At 42.5% G+C, this 20,478-nt stretch overlaps 1 protein-coding gene across 1 annotated transcript in view; it reads left to right on the top strand.

Moving 5' to 3' along the window:
* UQCC1 (ubiquinol-cytochrome c reductase complex assembly factor 1) overlaps positions 1–20,478 on the top strand; it is a 373,374-nt gene that overhangs the window by 302,707 nt on the left and 50,189 nt on the right. The window contains exon 8 of the mRNA XM_073608229.1: positions 15,208–15,285. Coding sequence (XP_073464330.1) covers positions 15,208–15,285 — 78 coding nt within the window. The remainder of the gene's footprint in view (positions 1–15,207; positions 15,286–20,478) is intronic.

Genomic DNA, 20,478 nt, shown 5'->3' with positions numbered 1-20,478 from the left:
GGTAAAGTGCCGAGCGGTACTGTATAGGGGATTATTGGCCTGTACTGCTCTTCTGTGTTCCCCAAACCTGGCCGTAGGGTCCTGATGGTTCTGCCTATATACAACAGCCCACAGGGACAGGAGATACAGTATATGACGTAGGTGGTGGAGCAATTGAAAAATGATTTTAGAGTATATTGATTCCCATTGGTATTAAAAGTTTTCTGACCATGTGTGACATGGGGGCAAGTAAGACATAATGCTTTCTTGCACCGGTACATGCCTACCAATGGAATAAGGGTAAGTTGTTTAGATATAGATAATTTTTTCTGAACTGGGATTTTGCTGGGAGCAATCTTAGTCTTCACATTGGGGGCCCTCCGGTAGGCAAACTGAGGAACAATGGGTAAGGAAGGTGCTAGATGAGGATCTTGAGCTAGAATCGACCAATGTTTTTTAATGATCCGTTCCATTCTTTTGTGACTAGAATGGAACTGAGTGATGAATCTAGTGGTAGGTTCTGTTTTCTGGGCCTTGGGGTTAGGCAAAATGTCAGTCAAATACAAGGAGGCAGCTTCGTTGATGGTACTAGAGGGATAACCTTTGTCTATGAACTTTTTGGAAAGGGTGGTGCATTGGGAACTGTATTCTTCCAGTCTAGTGCAATTTCTCCTGAGCCGATGGAACTGGCTCTTGGGTATGTTATTCACCCACCTAGGATGATGGCAACTGGAAAAATGTAGAAAAGAATTTCCAGCAGTGGGTTTGGTAAAGTTTTTGGTAACAATCTGGTCATTTATATGGGACAGTTCTAAATCTAGAAAGCATATCGATTCTGGATCCATGGTCGATTGTAAACGATAAGCCAAAAGAGTTATTGTTGCAATGGGCAATGAAATCTAGCACGGAACTAGGGGGACCATCCCAGATGATAATGATATCATCTATGTAACGACCGTAGAAGACCAGGTGTGCAGAGAAAGGGTTGTTTTCCCAAACACACCTGGTCTCCCACAGTCCCATGGTCAGGTTGGCATAGCTAGGCGCGAAATTAGCGCCCATAGCTGTCCCCTGTTTCTGCAGATAAAATTGACCATCGAAAGTAAAATAATTATGTTCTAAACAGATGTCCCCTGTTTCTGCAGATAAAATTGACCATCGAAAGTAAAATAATTATGTTCTAAACAGAACTTGGTGGCAGAAATAATAAATTCAATCTGGGATGGGTTGAGAAGGGGGTTAGAGTGAAGATAATGAGAAATGGCTTGGAGACCTATTTGGTGAGGTATAGAGGTATATAGTGAACAGACGTCCAAAGAGACCCACAGATAAGAAGACTCCCATCTGTAGGGATGTAAAAGATCTATCAGATGGGTACCATCTTTGATGTAAGAAGGGAGGGACTGGGCCAATGGCTGTAAAAACTGGTCGATATATAATGAGTAGCTGGTGGTGATGCTGTTCATGGATGCTACTATGGGACGACCAGGTGGCTTATTGGCGTCTTTGTGTATCTTTGGTAGGTGATACAGATAAGGGACCTGAAAGAATGGTTTGAGAAAAAATGATGCTTCTAGTTTAGTCAAGATTCCCTGTCCAAGTGCTAGTGTGACTAGAGTCTTAGATTCCTCAATGAATTTGGCTAGTGGGTCTGTTTTCAATTACTCATAGGTTTGGGTATCCGATAAGAGACGGTACGTCTCCTGGAGGTAATCGGATCTATTCTGTAGTACGATCCCTCCCCCTTTATCAGCGGATTTGATAATAATGTCCATGTTGGTACTGAGTGATTTTAATGCTGTGAGTTCTTGGGGATTAAGATTACGGGTAGAGTATGAATTTTTGGAATATTCAGAAGCACAAAGACCTAAAAGGTCCTTATAGACAACTTCATAAAAAGTTGTTAGAAAAGGGCCTTTAGATTGGGTAGGGTTAAATATAGATTTTGGTCTGAATGAAGTGTGCTGTATTGGTACAGTAGGCTGGGAATACTGGGACCATGCTACCAAATCATCATCCTCATTGATATTCCATAATTCACATAAATCAAGAATAGCTTGTTGGTCCACTGAATTATCCAACGAGGATTGTAGGTCATCGGACATAGAAGTAACTGTTATGGGGGTTTTTTTGTCTTTAATATTAAAATGTCTTTTAAGTGTAAGGTCACGAATAAATTTGTTTAGGTCCTTAAATAAGGTGCATGGATTGGGGAGAGTGGTAGGGGCAAAATTGAGGCCTCGGGATAACAAGGAAGTTTCATGTTCGTTGAGAGTATAAGAGGATAAATTAAAAATTTTTATAGTTTCCGCACTTTTTGTGGGCGGGATAGTTCTGGAATTATGATTTCCCCCTCGCCTGCCTCTTCTACGTTTTTTCTTTTTGAATGAGATGGAGTTAGGCTGGATGAGAGGGTCTGAACTAAAAAAAGGAGAGGTCGACATGTCAGGAGGGGAGTGCTCACTCACCCTAATATCTTTGGTGAAATTTAACTTAGTAGTGGATGATGGGCAAAAAGGATTAGTAGCAGATGGATTGGAATTAGTAGGGACATATTCAGCACAAGTATGGGCAAGAGGTTCAGACACAGAGGGTGGCCCATACTTGTGCCGAATATGGAGGGAGGACGTCATATGTTGTCCACCCGGAACAGTGAATGTCCTGCCCAGCCATCATTTGACAATAGGCTAGGCGGGAAGTGGTTAAAGAACCTAGCACCTGAGAGAGAGCTATGGGGGTGCAGCTGCTGATCTCTTTCTGCAAATGATGCCTGGCTGTTTCTGCCTTAAATACTTTGAGTCTCTGGTCCATTATAAAGTTGTTCTAAAGGCAAAAAGTTATTTTTTATTTTATTGCATTTTCTCCATTAGGTAAAAAAACTTTCAATATCAGCTCCCCCCAGCACCCCCACTTAAGCACTTACCTAAGTCTTCTCTTCTCTCGATCCGGCACTGTACCATCTGCAGCAGCTCTTCTCCCCTCTTCCTGGTTTTGGAGGATTTGCTGATATTAGCGGGAGCCATTGGCTCCTGCCGCTGTCAATCAAATTCTGTGAGGAGGGGACAGGGCTGAGCCACACTGTGTGTGTCTATAGACGCACACAGCCTGACTTGAGAACGAGCCTGTACAAGTGCCCTCATAGCAAGTGGCTTGCTATGGGAGCACTTGAAGAAGAGGAGGAACGGAGAGCACCAATGGGGAACCCTCAGAGGAGGAGGTTCAGGGCCACTCTGTACGCATAGCAGATATGTTTATAATGTTTTTTATTGTAGGAATAAAAATTACGTTTACAACCACTTAGGAAGTCAAAGTGAAGTCAGAGTTCCAGATTTACAGACTTGTTCCATTCCAGTGTCTTAGAAAATATTTAGGCTAGAGGGTTAGTATAACAGCCAGGCAAGCAAGAGTGGTCAGCAGTATTGACCTACACATTTCTCCTGACATGTTTTCTTTAAAATTTAGTTTGAGGTTCAATAACTGTGACATAGATATAATGCCATATTTTGTTTTAAGCTCAGTGTAGAAGTCAGTGTTATGTATGGTTTGTTATTTATTCCTCTGGAGAATGCAAAGTAGTCTATGCTGGGGATGTCATTGCAGCAGAGGGATTTGGCCACAAAATGGCGGCTTTCTTTGTGTTTACATATGTAAACCTCACTACTTGAATAGAAAATGTAGTACTTAAGGAATCCCATGGTAATATAACATTAAAGGCAAAATATGATGTCAACTGAAAACTCGAGCAAAGTGCTTTTGGAACAGGGCATAATTGTCTTGGCTTTCACACTGAAATGACTAAGTATCTTTTTACCATCACTTTGACAGAATGGCCTAGAGTTTAATGTCACAGTTCCAGCTAAAATCTTTTTTTTTTTTTTTTTCTTTTTTTTTTTCTTTTTTTTTTTTTATATTTTCCTTGGGGGTGGAAGGAATACTGAGTTACTGAAGAAATAGATTATCCATGTAATGTACTAGGCTCAATAGCATTTGCCAAAATAACCTTATACGGTATATTAAAGTGGTGCAGCTTTCTGATGATTAAGAAAATGTCATTAGGAGCTGTTCTAATTTAATAAAAAATGTTTGTATATGCTGATCTCACTTTTGCAGGCCGGCGCATCCAGCAACTCTGTGTTCTGGCTGGTGTCACTGACAGTCTGTAGCAAAAGCAGCAGGTTGACCCGATTCCAAGTATGGGTTGTTTTTTTTTATAGTCAAGCATATTAATGAGAGGACCAGGGACATAGAAATAAATATTTACCTAAACCATGGCAAACAGTGCACAGCCTCAATATAGGTAAGTTCTAAGTTATGATGAGTTTATTTAAAGTGGACCTGTTATGGCAGACAGAATGCTGCACAGTAAGCAGGAAAGGTAATTCTGTGCTTGGGTTTTTTACTGGTTTATTTTATTTTTGAAATGTGATTTTTTTTTTCTCTTTTTCAATGGTTTCTATCATTTTTTTTGCAAAAGAATAAACATACAGGAAAAAAACATTCAATGTTTTCAGTGTCCACATGGCTGTATAATATAGATACAAAGACATATACAAGATATTCCAGAGAGGTATATAAATGTACAACATAATGGATAAATGAAAGCAGAAGGTCCCTAACATGGAAATTTTTGAAAATTTAGGCAAACATAGAATGGGTCTTTTCACATGAGAAGTTATGTATTCCTGAGGGAATTTGAGGAATATTAAGAGACAACGGTAGGAACTATAATCCACCCTTCCATAAAAACGATCCCTCATGTGCTAGAATTATCCAAAAGTAATAGTCATTAGGTAGCTTGTAAAAACAATTCTAAACCAACTAAGAAAGAAGAGGGGAAGGGAGGGGTAAAAGGGATAAGATGCCCAACCAAATTCCCTTGCTCCCCACTTACCAGCCAACATACACTAAGATGGACATTGCAAGTAGCTCAGCCAAGGATCCCAAAAGTTTTCCAGTTTGGTGTGTTTATCGCAAAGGATGCTAACCAATTTTTCCTGTGGCATGATCCAGATAAGTTTTTTAACACCGAAAATGTTTATTGAGTGATTTGCACTTTACATTTGATACAATAACATAGCATTTCACTAGAAGTATCAGCGAATAGTTACCACAGTTCTAGATAATGTACATTGCATTGTCGGGTGATAACTGGGCCTGTGATCATACGTTTATCTCAGTTGTTAGTAAACTTTATTGATATCAAAAAAAAGAAAAGGAAGAAAATTCTCTTTCTCAATTACCTTGAGTATGACATCTATCTTTCATACATTATGTCATCGCTATTAGAAAGTCTTTTCCCCGTGAGAGTCTTCTTAGCTTAAAAAATTTTTCGGTCTTGGGGGGGGGGGAGCGAAGAAGGCAGGGAAGCCCCAAGGAGCCGAGAGGAATATGAGGAGGAACACCAAGAGGGACCAAGGGAGGAAGTAAGAGGAGAAATGGAGGAGCAAAAGCAGAATTGAGGGGGGGGGGGGAAGAGAGGCTCCCAAGTAGAGACCACCTGTACTATATGAGTAAAAGAGGTGGAGAGATGGAGAGAAGAGGACTGGAAGGCCAGCCACAGCGGGGATTCGGGGAAGCTCGCCCGTTATGTCTATACAATTGTGTGCTGGTACCTATCAAATTCAGAGGGTAGTAACTCCACCATCCACCCTAAGCCAGCCTGCCCCTCCAAGCCCATCCCATCGGTATATCACACCACCAAGTGTCGGTCTGCGACCCACGCTGCCCAGATTTTGTCGAACTTCTTGGGACAATTTCTGCCCATATAGGTAAGCTTGTATATTGGGAGTACTGCATTGATCTGCGCCCTCCACGCCTCAACGGTAGGGGGGTCCGGCCGTTTCCAGCGTAGCAGAATTTCTTTCCTAGCATAGTAGGCTGCGTAAAATACAAAAAGTTTGGTATGCTTGCCCGCTGTCAAGTTATCCGTGATGCCCTAAAGGAACACCACTGGGTCTGCTTTCAATTGTAACCCCGCCACACCATTTACATCCGATACCACGTCACGCCAGTAGGCCTGAAGGACCGGACATGCCCATACTACGTGAAAGAAAGTCCCCACTGACTGTCGGCACTTGGGGCACCTGTCATCTAGCCCCGGATAGAATTTAGACAATCTTTGAGGGGTGTAATACACTCTGTGGAGGAACTTCAGTTGGACAAATCTGTCTCTTGCTGAAATCATAAAAGGGATGCATTGCTGCAAACCTTCTGACCAGTCTTCCTCAGTCAAGGCCGGAACATCTAGTTGCCATTTATGAAATAGGGGGAGCATTTTGGAGGTATCTTTACATGTAAGCCTGAGATAGATAGAGGACAACGTTCGGTCTAGGTGGTCGGTCATCAAGAGGGATTCCACAGAGTGGGTAGACAGCACTATCCCATGTGGGAACTGCGCTCTAACCGCGTGTCTTAGTTGAATATAGCGGAAAAACATCCATGGGGGTAGGTTATATCTAGTTTTAAGTTCTGTAAAGGAGAGAAGATGTCCATCCTTAAATATATGTCTCAATGTTCGGACCTCGTACCTGGCCCAGACCAGAGGATCTGGAACAGATTGGAGGTGCGGCATTGTTGGGTTACCCCACAGCGGGGTATGCGGTGAGACAGCACCGTCGCTGGCAAGGTATGAGGAGACCCGTTGCCACACCTTTACCATCGTTTTCATGGGTGTAGTGACTTGTGGACTATACCTCAGGCCCCTGTAGACCAAGTTGCTAAGCTCCGAATAGGAGCCTAAGATTGCAGCCTCCAAATTAACTGCCGGGTTGTTTTTGTCCTGAGCAAACCACCATCGTACATTGACAAGTATCGCTGCCCAATAATACTTTTTAAAATTTGGCAGGGAGAGGCCTCCCTCTGTGAGCGACAACTGCAACATGTGTTTGGCTACCCTGGGTGTTGCCCCGGCCCATACAAACTAGGTAATAGTTTGATCTAGTTTAATGAAGAATGAGTTTGGAATGGGAACCGGGGTGTGGCGGAATGCGTACAGAAATTTTGGGAGGAAGGACATCTTTAGTAAATTTATTCTCCCCACCGGGGTTAACCGCAGTGTTTTCCACACCGTTGGATAAGTTTATTTAAAATAGGATAAACGTTGTCAACTAGATATTTTTGTAGATCAGATTGAATCTGTATGCCTAGGTATTTAAATTTGGTCACTGTTTTAAGGGGAAGAGGGGGATCGGCCGATGTCGGGACATCTGTCAGAGGGAATAGGAGGGATTTCTCCCAGTTCACTCTAATCCCCGAAAACGCACCAAATCTGTCGGTAATGGATAAGGCCGCTCTAAGCGATTGGTGGGAGTCGCGAAGGTACAATAACATGTCATCCGCGTAGAGGGAGACCTTTTCAACAAGGGGCGGAAATGAGATGCCTCCCACCTCGGGGGACCTCCTAAGGGTCTCCGCCAATGGCTCAATCACTAACGCAAACAAAGCCGGTGACAGCGGACAGCCTTGCCTAGTGCCTCGGTGGAGGGGAATAGAGGGCGACAGCACCCCACCCGTGCGTATCCTAGCCGAGGGGCCAGAGTACAGCAGCCGGGTCCAGCGTATGAAATTGGGCCCTATCCCGAACTTGTGCAGGATTAGCCATAGATATTCCCACTCCACCGAGTCAAAGGCTTTCTCGGCATCCAGAGAAGCCACCACACCCGCCCCTCCCCCAGCGTTAGTACTCGCCAGAATAGTGTGAAGTCTCCGCAAGTTAATGTCAGTGCCCTTGCCTGGCATGAAGTCAGTCTGGTCTCCATGCACTAATGACAGGATCACTGAGTTGAGCCTGGTGGCTAATACTTTTGCAAGTATCTTTGCGTCCACGTTCAGGAGCGAAATGGGCCTGTACGAGGAGCAAAGTTCAGGGTCCTTACCATCCTTGGGTATCACCACAATCACAGCTCTGGACATAGAGGGGGGCAACAAATTTACTTCAAAAGAGGCAGATAGGATCTCCTATAACCTGATAGCTATAGTCTCTATATGTGTCTTATAGAATTCCACTGGAAGTCCATCGTCCCCCGGGGTTTTTCCGGATTGTAGGGAGGTAATAGCGTTTTGGAGTTCCTTAAGGGTGAGTGGAGCATCGAGCCTCCCACGGGCCTCCTCTGAGAGGATGGGCAATTTAATAGTTTCAACATATTCATGGAGTTCTGCAGTAGAATACTGCACTTTAGAGGTGTAAAGATCTTGATAATATGAGGCAAAACATGCATTTATGTCCCTGGGGTTGGAATGCAACCGCCCTGACATATCTTTAATGTTAGCCACTGAAGTTGTCACCGATTGCTCCCTAGAGAGCCATGCCAGGGGGCTCCCTGTCCGCTCACCCTGCTCAAATATACGTTGAGACTGATGCAATAGTTGTGTTTTTGTGGCCGCCGCTCTAAGGAGCGTCACCTCGCGCACTGCGCACTGTAAGTCTGTTCTAAGTGCCTCATCTCTATTATTGGTGTATTGAGTTTCTAAGTCAGCAGCCCTTCGTTCATCCTGGAGTAGGGCTGCTCCAGTTTGGCGTCGGGTGCGGGTAATCGCCATCCGATAGTGGTCCTGAGCATGAAGCTTAAACGCCTCCCAGCTATGAGCAGGTGTCTTAGCTGGGGGGTTGTCAGCCCAAAAGTTCTGCATTGCAATCTCTGCGTCCTGTTCGATATGCTCATCTGAGATCCAGAACCGTGACAAGCGCCAGAGACAGTCAGTGGGGAGAGGATTCACATTTAAAGTAAGTAGTATGGAAGAATGGTCCGATATACCCCTGGGCAGGTGTGAAATGTCTTGAACCATGTTAAGGGCACTGGAGGTGGCATATACTAGGTCAATGCAGGACATTGCCCTATAGGAGGCCGACTGACAGGTGTAGGATCTCAGCAAGGGATTTTTCCAACGCCAAATGTCCCTAAGAGCAAACGTCTCGGCCCATCTGGACAGAGGGGATTCCGTGGCCGCATCGGGCGTCAGCCTGTCCAAACTCGGGCAGGGTGTCATGTTGAAATCCCCAGCCAAGACCACACTGCCAGTAGGATATCGTGCAACAAGGGTGGTGATTTTGTGGAGAACCACCAATGATGCCGGTGGAGGTATATACAGTCCCACTATTATCATGGGTACATTAGCAATAGCGGCATGCAGGACTACAAATCTACCTTCAGGGTCCAGGTGAAGATCCAACAACACAAAAGGCAGGGCTTTGCGTACTAATATGCTGACTCCCCTGGCATAGGATGAGAAAGTGGTGTGGTAATAGTGGGCCACCCACGTTTTTTTGAGGCTCAGAACCCGACCTCCAATGAGGTGAGTCTCTTGGAGTACACATATATCTGGGGAATACGATTTAAGGAAGTTGAAAACTAATGAACGCTTTATTCGGGAATTCATGCCCCGGACGTTCCAGGAAATTAATTTTATGGGAGCCATAGGGAGTCAGAGTATATGATATTAGCCTGTGTCGGGAGAAATCCACCAGAACCCCTCAGGAAGAGTACCAGGCAATTCCCCTGCAGTTCATCATGAGACATTACGTATAATTGCATCAAATCACTTAAAATCGCATGGTGTACAATACAGCATTTCCGTGTGTAACTTTTATAACTTTCCCCTCCCAAACCAACACCCCCCCCACCCCGCATACCCCCCAAACCTGGGCATGCCTGTTTCCCGAAACCAGAGAAGGTCATTGACCTCACGGGGTCATGTACTAGATGACTAGAAGTAGACAGTAGCTACTTAATGCAGAGTTTCCAGTCTAGAGAAGATGCCGCCATCGGCGGGAGTAAGCTAAGTTTCTCCTGGGCGGTGCCAGGGGCACAAACTTGGTATACACATATCAGTTGAAAAGTCCCCCCCCCAAACCACCCCCGAACAGAGTAGAGTGGTTTTCTTTGCCCACGATCCTTAGGGCACAGCGCAATCAGCCAAACAAACCATAGACACATCTTTTAGCACCCCTATATGAGTGGTTCCAGCGATCCAGTCTCGCTTTGGTTACCCAGGCCGAGTAGAAAGAAAAGTCAGAGGCCTAGACAGTCCCTATGTTCCGCAGTGAACTTAGGTAATCCACAGTCCAGTCGGTAAGAGTCCAGCGCCCTTTATAGTGGATAGGTAAAGAGCAACTTGAGGGGAATGTTCTCCTCCTGATTTCCGCATCCAGCAGCGTATTTACCCCCCCCTTTACAATGCCAACAAAACATGATAGCAACTTGGGGGAAGTGATCACTCACTTCAGAGAGGTGAAAAAATAGCAAATAAAAATGAAAGTAAAAAATTCAAAAATTAAAAAAAGAAAAAAAAGGAAAGAGAGGGGTTCCATAGCACTGTGCCTCCGACACGGATCGTGGGTTAGGGACTCAGAACGGCCCAGCAACAGAAGGGAGAGTCACATACCTAATGTCTGGGCAGGGCGCTCAGCCAGCGCGAGGCCTCATCCGGGGAGGTAAAGAACTGGACACTCTCACCATCCTGCACACGAAGTCGGGCGGGGAACAGCATACTGTAATGTATACCCTGGGCTCTCATAGCCTGTTTCACCTGATCAGAGGACTTCCTCTGCTTCTGGGTGTTGACCGTGAAGTCTGGGAAAAACATCAGCCGGGCCGCCTCGTGTCGGATTTCAGCCATTTTGCGTGCCTCACGCAGTATCAGATCGCGGTCTTTATAATTCAGCAGTCTGAAAATAAATGTGCGAGGCGGGGTTCCAGGTGGGCCGCGATTCGGTGGCATACGGTGGGCCCTCTCAATTACAAATTGCGGTGAGAAGTTTGCCTGGGGAAACAGTGTGCGGAGGAGTTTCTCTGTGTAATTGGTGGTATCTGAGCCCTCCGACCCCTCAGGGAGTCCTATGATCCGCAAATTGTTACGGCGGTTACGATTTTCGGAATCCTCGGCTCTCGCTTCCAGGTGTTTAACTCTTACTTGCAGGGTATGCAGAGAAGCCGAGTGATCCCTGATCGTATCTTCTGCCTCCCCCACCCGACATTCCACTTCGGTCACCCACTGCCTCACCTTTTCAAAGTCTTGCCGAATGAGACCTATGTCCAGCTGCACAGTGTCAATCTTCGTTGCGAGTGTGGATAGGGTGGATTGGCATCCCGTGATGGCCTGCATCAGGGCGGCAAAGTTACTCTGTCCAGTAAGTGCAGGGTCCGGGTCCTCCGTCTGAGTCGCCATGTTGGTCACTACCTCCACACGTGCTGCCGCTCCGCCCGAGCTATTTCGGCTATTATTCTGCTTGTGCTGGTCAAGGCGGCGCCGGTTCCGTGTCCGCATCAGCAGGGGGGGGAGCGGGAAGCACCTCAGATAGATTTGGAGATGATCAGGATCTGATAAAAGGATTTATTCCCCGCGATGGCTGCAGAGCTCCTTGACTACACGTCCTGCACCGTCGCCATCTTGGACACGCCCCCATCCAGATAAGTTTACATGTCAATATTGCTAGGTTCAAAATGTGTTTATTTTTTTAAAGAATCAATAAAACTAAAGTTAGAATATATATTTTAGGAGAAAGAGCTGCTTAACATGGTATTAAAGATTCGGCTTAAAAAAACAAACATGTTATACTTACCTGATCTGTGCAATGTTTTTGCACAGAGCAGCCCAGATCCTCCTCTTCTCAGGTCCCCCTCTGGTGCTCCTGGCTCTTCTCCCTTCACCAGTGCCCCCAATAGCAAGCTGCTTGCTGCCCTGCTGGCTGTGATTAACAGCAGTGGGAGCTCCCGCTGCTGTCTCAGCCAGTGAGGAGAGGGGGTCCCGGGACAGCCGATGCTCTCATGCACATTGCTGGATTGAAAGGGGGCTCAGGTGAGTATTAGAGGGGGCTGTGGGGGGAGCAGCACACAGAAGGCTTTTTACTTTCATGTATAGAATAAAGGGAAAAGGGGGGAAAACCGTTTACCGTTTCTACCCCCCCCCCCCCGCTAGTATCCAGGCAGTTTGAGAAAAGAGCGGGAAGGTGCTCTATTGGTCACCTTTTCCTAGGTAGGTCAGGTTCTAGCATCCAGGCAGTTTGGAAAAAGAGCGGGAAGAATTTGAAATAAAAAGGGGTTCCGAGCCCTTGAGGTTCAGTGGCCCTAGTATGCACAAGCTGTGGTGTTCCCTCCCTCCCCGTCACGGCTAATTATTATGTGGCAGTGTCACCTTTAAGGGGGACAGTTTTTTGAGCCTAGGTTTTTTACTGACTAGGTCTCTTAAAGTTTATATTATGTGAGTGATTTCCAGTTGAAGAATGTTTTGATGTTTTGGGGGATTTTACCATGATTGGTATGTATTCCAGCTTGAGTCGTAGTGGCTGAGCTGATGGCAGGTGTTTAAAATAAATTTTACAGCTATTTATTTATTCATTTATGTTAAAGACAATAATAATAAAGGCTGCTGCCAACCTTATCCAACAATAAAGGTATGTGATGTTTTCCTTTCTGTGTTAAATTCTGCTGTCTGCTGTATCATGCATGCAGGTAAAAACAAACAGCCTATACAACCACTTTAAACCCTTCTTAGCTATATATATGAAAAAGCACCCAAACCTTGGGATTGGGATAGTGCAACCAATGGTTGTAATAAGCATCTTCGAAGAACAAAGACTAAGGAGTGTTCTGTCTTCGCCAGGCACTCCCACAAATAAGTAGGCTTCAGTCTTGATTTCACAGAATAAACTTAGACCATATCCCTCACATATTCCTGACTGGTGATAGAACATGTGCAGATTGATTATAACAGCAAAGTACCAAATCACTGAGAAGAGGGTGAGGTTTCTGGCGGAATTGTAACAGAGGGCCATGGCTAGGTCTAGTAGCAAACAGGCAGAGGTCAGATGACAGTAGAAAAGAAATCCAAAAGATATGTTGTATTCAGAATCTGGAAGATAGCAGGCATCATAGAACATACCTTAATGCAAAAATATGTGCGCTATTCCTTTAAATATTTATATACCAATATAAATTATAACGTGCACATGATTGTGCAAAATGTATTTATTTATTTTCAGAACTCATTAAACCTAAATAAATTACACCAAAAAATGATAAATACTGTAAGTCAATAAGTGCACTATCACTTTAAATATATTTGATCAAAAATCACAAAGTGCACATGATAACTCAACAATTCATATCACAATACATTGGAGATAAATAAGATCCACATAAAAAATTAATGAATAAACCAATAGTGCCAATAAATAATTTAAATTATAATGAGAGTTCATACCATAAATAATTAATCCCAAAAAATCCACCAAAATGATAATGTGAACGGAATCTTGTAATCCAGTGTGACTCCCAGTACTTCCACATGTCAGTGAACACAGGCGTCTTACTAGAAAAGATGGACTTCTAAATAATAGGTCGTCATCTGGGCATATGTGATACCTGATCACTGCTCTCCAATAAAAGCCCACTCTTGGTCGCAGATGCATTCAAATTTTACCACCATGGGAAGAGAACAAAGAGTCTGCATCGTGTATTTACCATCTCATTTATTGAACACAAAGGAGTGCTCACAAAATTAAGGATAAAAACAGGCTAAATACAGCATTGCAGCTCTCAGAGTAGTATGACCTGGTGTTGTCACAAATTAAACTCTTCACATACCTTAACCCCTTCAGATCCGCACTATAGCCGAACGACGGCTACAGCATGGATCTACTTTGCCGGGAGGCTGTCAATGCACATCCTCCCCTTTTGCATGCTCCCCACGCGCCGTGATCACCGAGTCAATGAGAGGGTGATCACAGATCAGAGTAAGGGGGCTGATCCTGGCCCCTTACTACGTGACCATCTGTCAGCCAATGACAGCTGATCACGTGATGTAGACAGAAGATCGGCAATTTTTTTTTTTCTCTGCCACCCATCAGTGCCCATCACTGCCACCCATCAGTGCCCATTACTGCCACCTATCAGTGATCATCAGTACCAGCTATCAGTGCCACCTATTAGTGCCCTTCGGTGCCACCTATCAATACCCTTCAGTGCCACCTCTCAGTGCCCACCACTGCCACCTCATCAGTGCTGCCTATTAGTGCCTGTCAGTGCCGCCTTATCAGTGCCCATCAATGTAGCCTATCGGTGCCCATCAGTGCAGCCTCATCAGCGTACATCAATGAAGGAGAAAAATTACCCGTTTACAAAATTTATTAACAACATATAAAACATTTTGTTTTTCTTTTTAATTTCGGTCTTTTTAAAATTTTTTTAACAAAAAATTAAAAACCCAGAGGTGATCAAATACCACCAAAAGAAAGCTCTATTTGTGGGAAAAAAATTTCATTTGGGTACAGTGTTGTATGACCGCGCAATTGTCCTTAAAAGAGTGACAGTGCTAAAAGCTGAAAATTGGTCTGGGCAGGAGGGGGGTTTAGGTGCCCAGTAAGCAAGTGGATAAGCAGGAGTAACTGACTTGGACACCCTTCCACCAAAATAAATAAAAAGTATATTTGGTACTTTGCGGTGCCATAGAGTTATGTCCTCCTTTAACATGCACCTGCCTGGGTAGAAGATAAAAACTCTAGCCCCTTGCTTAGCCAAAGGATCAGAGAAATATCAGCTCTTGAGTTTTGGTTACCCAGCAATTCCTTATACAGGCAGTCCCCGAGTTACAAACAAATCCTACTTACGAACGGCCTCAAATGCCGGCCACTTGTGCTCCACACTGGTCATGGATACCTCCGGACACACCCCATACTGCAGTAATACATGTACTGCATGGCCAGAGGAGCCCCAGATAACATAACAATCGCCCGGAACATCCTACATCCATGCACAGGCGGACTTTACACTTACGAATGCAGTGCTGTGACTTACAAACAACTTCGACTTACGAACAAACCTACAGTCCCTATTGTGTTTGTAACTCGGGGACTTCCTGTACATCTGTATTAAAAGGGAAACCTATACGGTCTTTTACGCAGCTTCCCTGGGAAGTCATTTCTAAGTTGCATGCCTTTGTAGGCAAAAGGTAACAAGGTTATGTCAACTAGTAGTGTTCTTTACAGCTTCACATGGCACCTGAGACTTTCTTGCCTTTTTCTACGATTATAAGTAATATATGTTTATTTAGTTGCCTGACAATGAATATCATCCAGAATAACTGCACAAATAATTTTGATACAGTTATTTATTTATTTTTTTTAAATGCACGATTGTAATGATTTGAAGCTAGGGCTCCTGCATTTTTTCTGGAATACAAACTGTGTTTTTAATTCATATTCAATTGATTTATTTTTGTGTTTGTACCTTTCAGATAGATTCAGTGACAATGAAGAAGACTATGAGAGCTTTAACTGAAATATTTTACGCTTCAATATTTGGATATGATGAGGTAAGCAACAATCAACCATAGTAAGGCTGGACAACCATTATACAATTACTTTGTTCAATTTCCTTTAGATTCCCCTTGAACTATGTAGTGCAGGGGCCTGCCTGATTGCATACAAATTCAGAGTGTTTAGGTTTGACTGCATGTTATATGGTTTGGGTAAATCTAAAGGGAAATTGTACAAGAAAATTGTATAATGTATGGCTAGCCTAACAGCAGCCAGTTATTGTTTTTTTTTATACAAGCTAATGTCCCTACGACACTGTGCACAAGGGCCGGTTTTGGGTGGAAGAAAACCTTCTAGTATGTTTTTGAATTGTAGGAGGAAACCAAAGAGCTCAGAGAGAACTCACACAAACATATGGAGAACATACAGAAAACAGTATAGAAAAATATAAGAAATTGAGGCTACAGGGGAATTGTCACTTGCAAAATATAATTATTCTTATCAGAACACCATATATAGTCATAATTACATTACAAAAAAAAAATTAAAAAAAGCTTAAAGCATGTAATATGTGTATTGTTTATCATATGTTAAAGTTAGGAGATGTTGGGTACAGTGATTCTGTTGTTATCCAATGGAAGGATGTTACTAAGCCAGTAAAAAGGATAATTGGTGTTTATAAATATTCATCAAATCTGTCGGAATTTTTTTTTTTTTTATTATTCCAGCCTTTGGAGAACATGAACATTTAACCTTTTTTTAAATGGCACAGGCTTATTAAGGTACATTGATAATACAACAGAAATTGTGATGCTGTGAAGAAGGCAAATGGGTGGGTAGACTTTGTTCTTGTAAAATTTGGCATTTATAGTTGTTCATTGTGCAGACACTTTTTTTTTTTTTCTCCTGTTCCTGTATCGGCACTGTAAGGTCAGGCTGAGTCTTAGATTCTGACCTGCTTAAACATCTGTGATCACAGCATAAACTTGCAATTTATAACATCAGCATTGTAATAGCAATACAAACAGTATTTCTTATTGACAATCCAAAGTAAGCTTACCTGAAAAATCCCCTTTCGCCTAGGTTCACACTGACAGCGGGATTGAAATCGTGTGAGTTTCATACCCGCATGTCAGTCCGACTTCGGAAGCGATTTCAGAGACATCTGTGAGGGTTCATGCACAGATGTCTATACAAATCACACCCTGAAGTCGCCAAAAGTAGTACAGAAACTACTTTTGGGAATCGTTGTGGCACCGCAAGGTTGGCGTTGCACCGATTCGGACGGTGGCATTGCCGGCAATAGCCGCTGATTTGGCATGTGATTTGACATGTCAAATCACATGCCAAATCGCATCAATGTGAACCTCGGCTTCATGTTGTGAGTGCCGCCTGTCTGCTGGCCATCTCTTTCTATAACTTCCTGACTTCCCTACATGCTTTGCAGCTTCTCCTCTGCTATTTACTTTTGATGTTTAACCACTTGCCCCCTGGAAGGTTTACCACCCTTTATGACCAGGCCATTTTTTGCTCGGCACTGCATTACTTTAACTGACAATTGAACGGTCATGCGATACTGTACCGAAATAAAATTTATGTTTTTCTTTCCCCACAAATAGAGCTTTCTTTTGGTGGCATTTGATCACCTCTGTTTTTAAATTTTTCTGCTATGAACAAAAAAAGACATAATTTTGAAAAAAAAAATAAAACAATTTTTACTTTCTGCTATAAAAAATATCCAATGAAATAAAAAAAATAAAAATCAAATTTCTTCATCAATTTAGGCTAATATGTATTCTGCTACATGTTTTTGTTAAAAAAATAAATCCCAATCATATATTGATTAGTTATATGATTGGGATAAAGTTTATAGCGTCTACAAACTATGGGATATTTGTATTTATTTATGTTTCTTTTACTAGTAATGGCATCGATTAGCGATTTATAGCGGGACTGCAATATTGTGGTAGACAGTTGGACACTAACTGACGCTTTTTGGGAACCAGTGACACAAACACAGTGATCAGTGCTAAAAAATATGCACTGTCACTGTACTAATGACACTGGCTGGGAAGGGGTTAACATCAGGGGGTATCAAAGGGTTAAATGTGTGCCTAGCTAGTGATTTTGTGTGGGAGGTGCTTTTATTAGAGGAAGGCATGGATCCTTGTGTCTGCTTTGCAGGAACACAGGATCCATGCCTTCCCTACTGACAGAACGGCAATCTGACTTGTTTACATAGGCAGACTGCCATTCTGCCTGTGTACTGAACGATCGCTTGGTGCAGGCAGACATCGAGTTCGCGGTACCCACAGATCAGCTCCTGCCGTGTATAATCTCAGCGGGTCGCCGGTGTGCCCCAGACCCGGAAGTGCAGGATCACGTATATATACGTGATCCTGTGCAGTGCGGCCGCCTTGTAGCAATAAAACTGCTATTGGGCAGTCAGCAACTGATCAAAGCAGGACTAAAGCCAAAAGCAAACATTTATTACATTCCAGGTTACCAATTCTTAGACGTGGTGGCTGTATTAATTTTCTGTTTTAGGCTTTCTTTCCTCTATTTTCATCTGGTGAGCTAAACAGTAATGCCCCATACACACGATCGGACTTTCCGACAACAAAACCGTGAACTTTTGTCCGAAGTGTGTTGGCTCCAACTTGTCTTGCATACACACGGTCACACAAATGTTGGCCAACAATTACGAACGTAGTGACGTACTAGGTGTATTACGTGGTTTTACAGCTCTTTAGCACCACCCTTTGGGCTCCTTCTGCTAATTTCGTGTTAGTAGAAGTTTCGTGAGTTTTGATTCGCGCTTTTCTTTTTGCGTTTTTCATTAATCGCTTTTCAGTTAGTTTCTAAGCGGCTGTTCGTCAACCAGACATGTTACAGAATTGGAGGAGATAACGTGTTATTTATTATTGGTCTTGGAGTTATTGCTTCGACATTATTTTTTGGGTTGAATAATAATGATTTGATTTGGTATATTTTCTATATTTTTGGATGCAGGTCTAATTTAGAATAGAATAGTGTAGAATATTGGCTATGTGTTTTACTTCAAATGACAGTTTGGGAGTAGGCAGTTACATTTTATAAAATACAATGTAAAATTAACAAGGGACACCAACATAGTTGTACCTTTGATCTTAAAACCTACAGGATAATGGTGTTGTGGTAACTTGCCCAAAAAAAAATTTAAAAAAGCATAATAATTTTATTCTTAATATCACTAGAAAAAAAAAGCCTTTGAAAATTCGTTTGCAATAACTCCATCAGTATCACCAGCAAAGCAGCTTCATTATTATCCCATTAAAGAAGAGAATGTGTGCTGCATTTGGAGATTTCAAAATTTGCCACGTCACGAATGTTACTTCTCCATTACGAATGCTAGTTTAAAAGACCGACCGCTTCCGAGCATGCGTGGACTTTTGTGCGATGGACTTGTGTACACACGATCGGACAGTCCGACAACACACATTTGTTAGTGGAAAATTTGAGAACTTGCTGGCCAACATTTGTTGGCGGAAAGTCCGACAACAAATGTTCGATAGAGCATACACATGGTCTGACTTCCCACCAACAAGCTCACATCCAACATTTGTTGTCAGAAAATCCGATCGTGTGTACGCAGTATAAGTCTGTTGTTTTTCAATAGAACAAGCTGTTCTGCAGATGTAGCATTTAGACTTTTGAGACAAACCTTTTACCACTGACAGAAGTGCTTTCATTGATCAGCTTTAATTTATTTATGTAAAACCTTTATCCTGATAGGAAAAAAACTTGCTGTAACTGCTACATTTGCAGGACAGCTTGTTCTGTTGAAAAACAGGCTTACTGGCTGCCATCACATCAAAATATTAGTAAGCTGCAATATAATAATTGTTTGTTTTTGGGTTTAATACCGCTTTAAGTAGCATTCAGTACCTCAGAACAGCACCATTACTGATGCCAGACTTTTATGCAACTCAACATGTCTTACACCAAATAAAATAAAATGCAGAATAATTTAGTAGTGGTTTTCCATTGTATAGGAGTGGGCATGACATCACCAAAATCTAAAAATCCACCTAAAAATACAAGGATGGTCTCCACCTTTTCCTGCATGGCTGTCTGGTTCCCCACTCACATCATACTGCAGCTTTATAGGTTTATTATTCCCTGTCAGCAGTAATCTCTACTTTTGCATATTTGTGTATCCTGTTCAAACACTTTGACTGTGCTTGGAAAATCGATCTGCCTGCAACCCAGTGAATGTGGGGCTCAAATGGCCTTTTTATTCCAAGAGACACCGAGTTAGTGGAAATCCCGTCTTAAGTTGGCCATACAATCTCTTAGCCTTACCAAAATAGTAATATGAGTCCTAAACAATTCAATTACTATGCAGGACTTTTAAAGGTACCAAAATAATGTATCAATAAATCAAGTAGAAAAATATAAATTTTTATTAAACACAATTTCTTTAAAATAGCAGTGAATGTTTACACAAATCGCATACAATTCTATTAACATGTACAACCACTTCTTACTCTACATGTTTTGCTCATAAGAGCTTCCTCAGGAGCTTTTGAAAGTGTTGCATGAAGTTATAAATACTACAAAAGAAACAACAATCATGAATAAATCTACTTGACAATTGCCATGAAAAAAATTGCATGACATATCATTAATCATAGTTATACACATTTCTTTATATATATAGAAAACACATTTTATACAAAATTATAATGAGCTGAGGATGCATGCCTACCGGATGCTTTTATTCATGAAATATAAACTTCTAATTCCTAGATTGGAGCCTGGATTTACAGAATGGGGAGACCTTATGCAACCAAAGAGAGAGGCTACATTTTCTGAAAAGTAGAATTCAAATGTAAGTTTTAAAACATATTGGTTCTAAATATATTGAACCAGAAAATAAATATTGATTGATAGACAATGAGACAAAGATTTACCTCAAGTGTAATTAATGGAGTAGAACCAATTTGGTCTCCCGTCCCTAAATTAGGGGGGTGATCTATTGATTAGGATATCTGACAGAGGGACAGCTGATAGTATTTGCTGCACCTTGGCTGGACCCTGAGATAGACCTGCAGCACTCCCGCTGTCAAGTTTGATGAGAAAACAGCCTGTAATATCCTGCAAAAAAGAAAAATTGTTTCCTTTTTAATAATGATCTTTGTATGAATATGAATTTAAACATAAGATGTTTCCAATCAGTGGGGGCAGATATCCAAGGTTTAGTTTGA

The sequence above is a fragment of the Aquarana catesbeiana genome, linkage group LG12 (assembly GCF_042186555.1).
Source record: "Aquarana catesbeiana isolate 2022-GZ linkage group LG12, ASM4218655v1, whole genome shotgun sequence".
In the NCBI taxonomy this organism is placed as follows: Eukaryota; Metazoa; Chordata; class Amphibia; order Anura; family Ranidae; genus Aquarana; species Aquarana catesbeiana.
The sequence above is the reverse complement of the archived record's forward strand: the minus strand, read 5'-3'. Positions and strand labels throughout refer to the sequence as shown.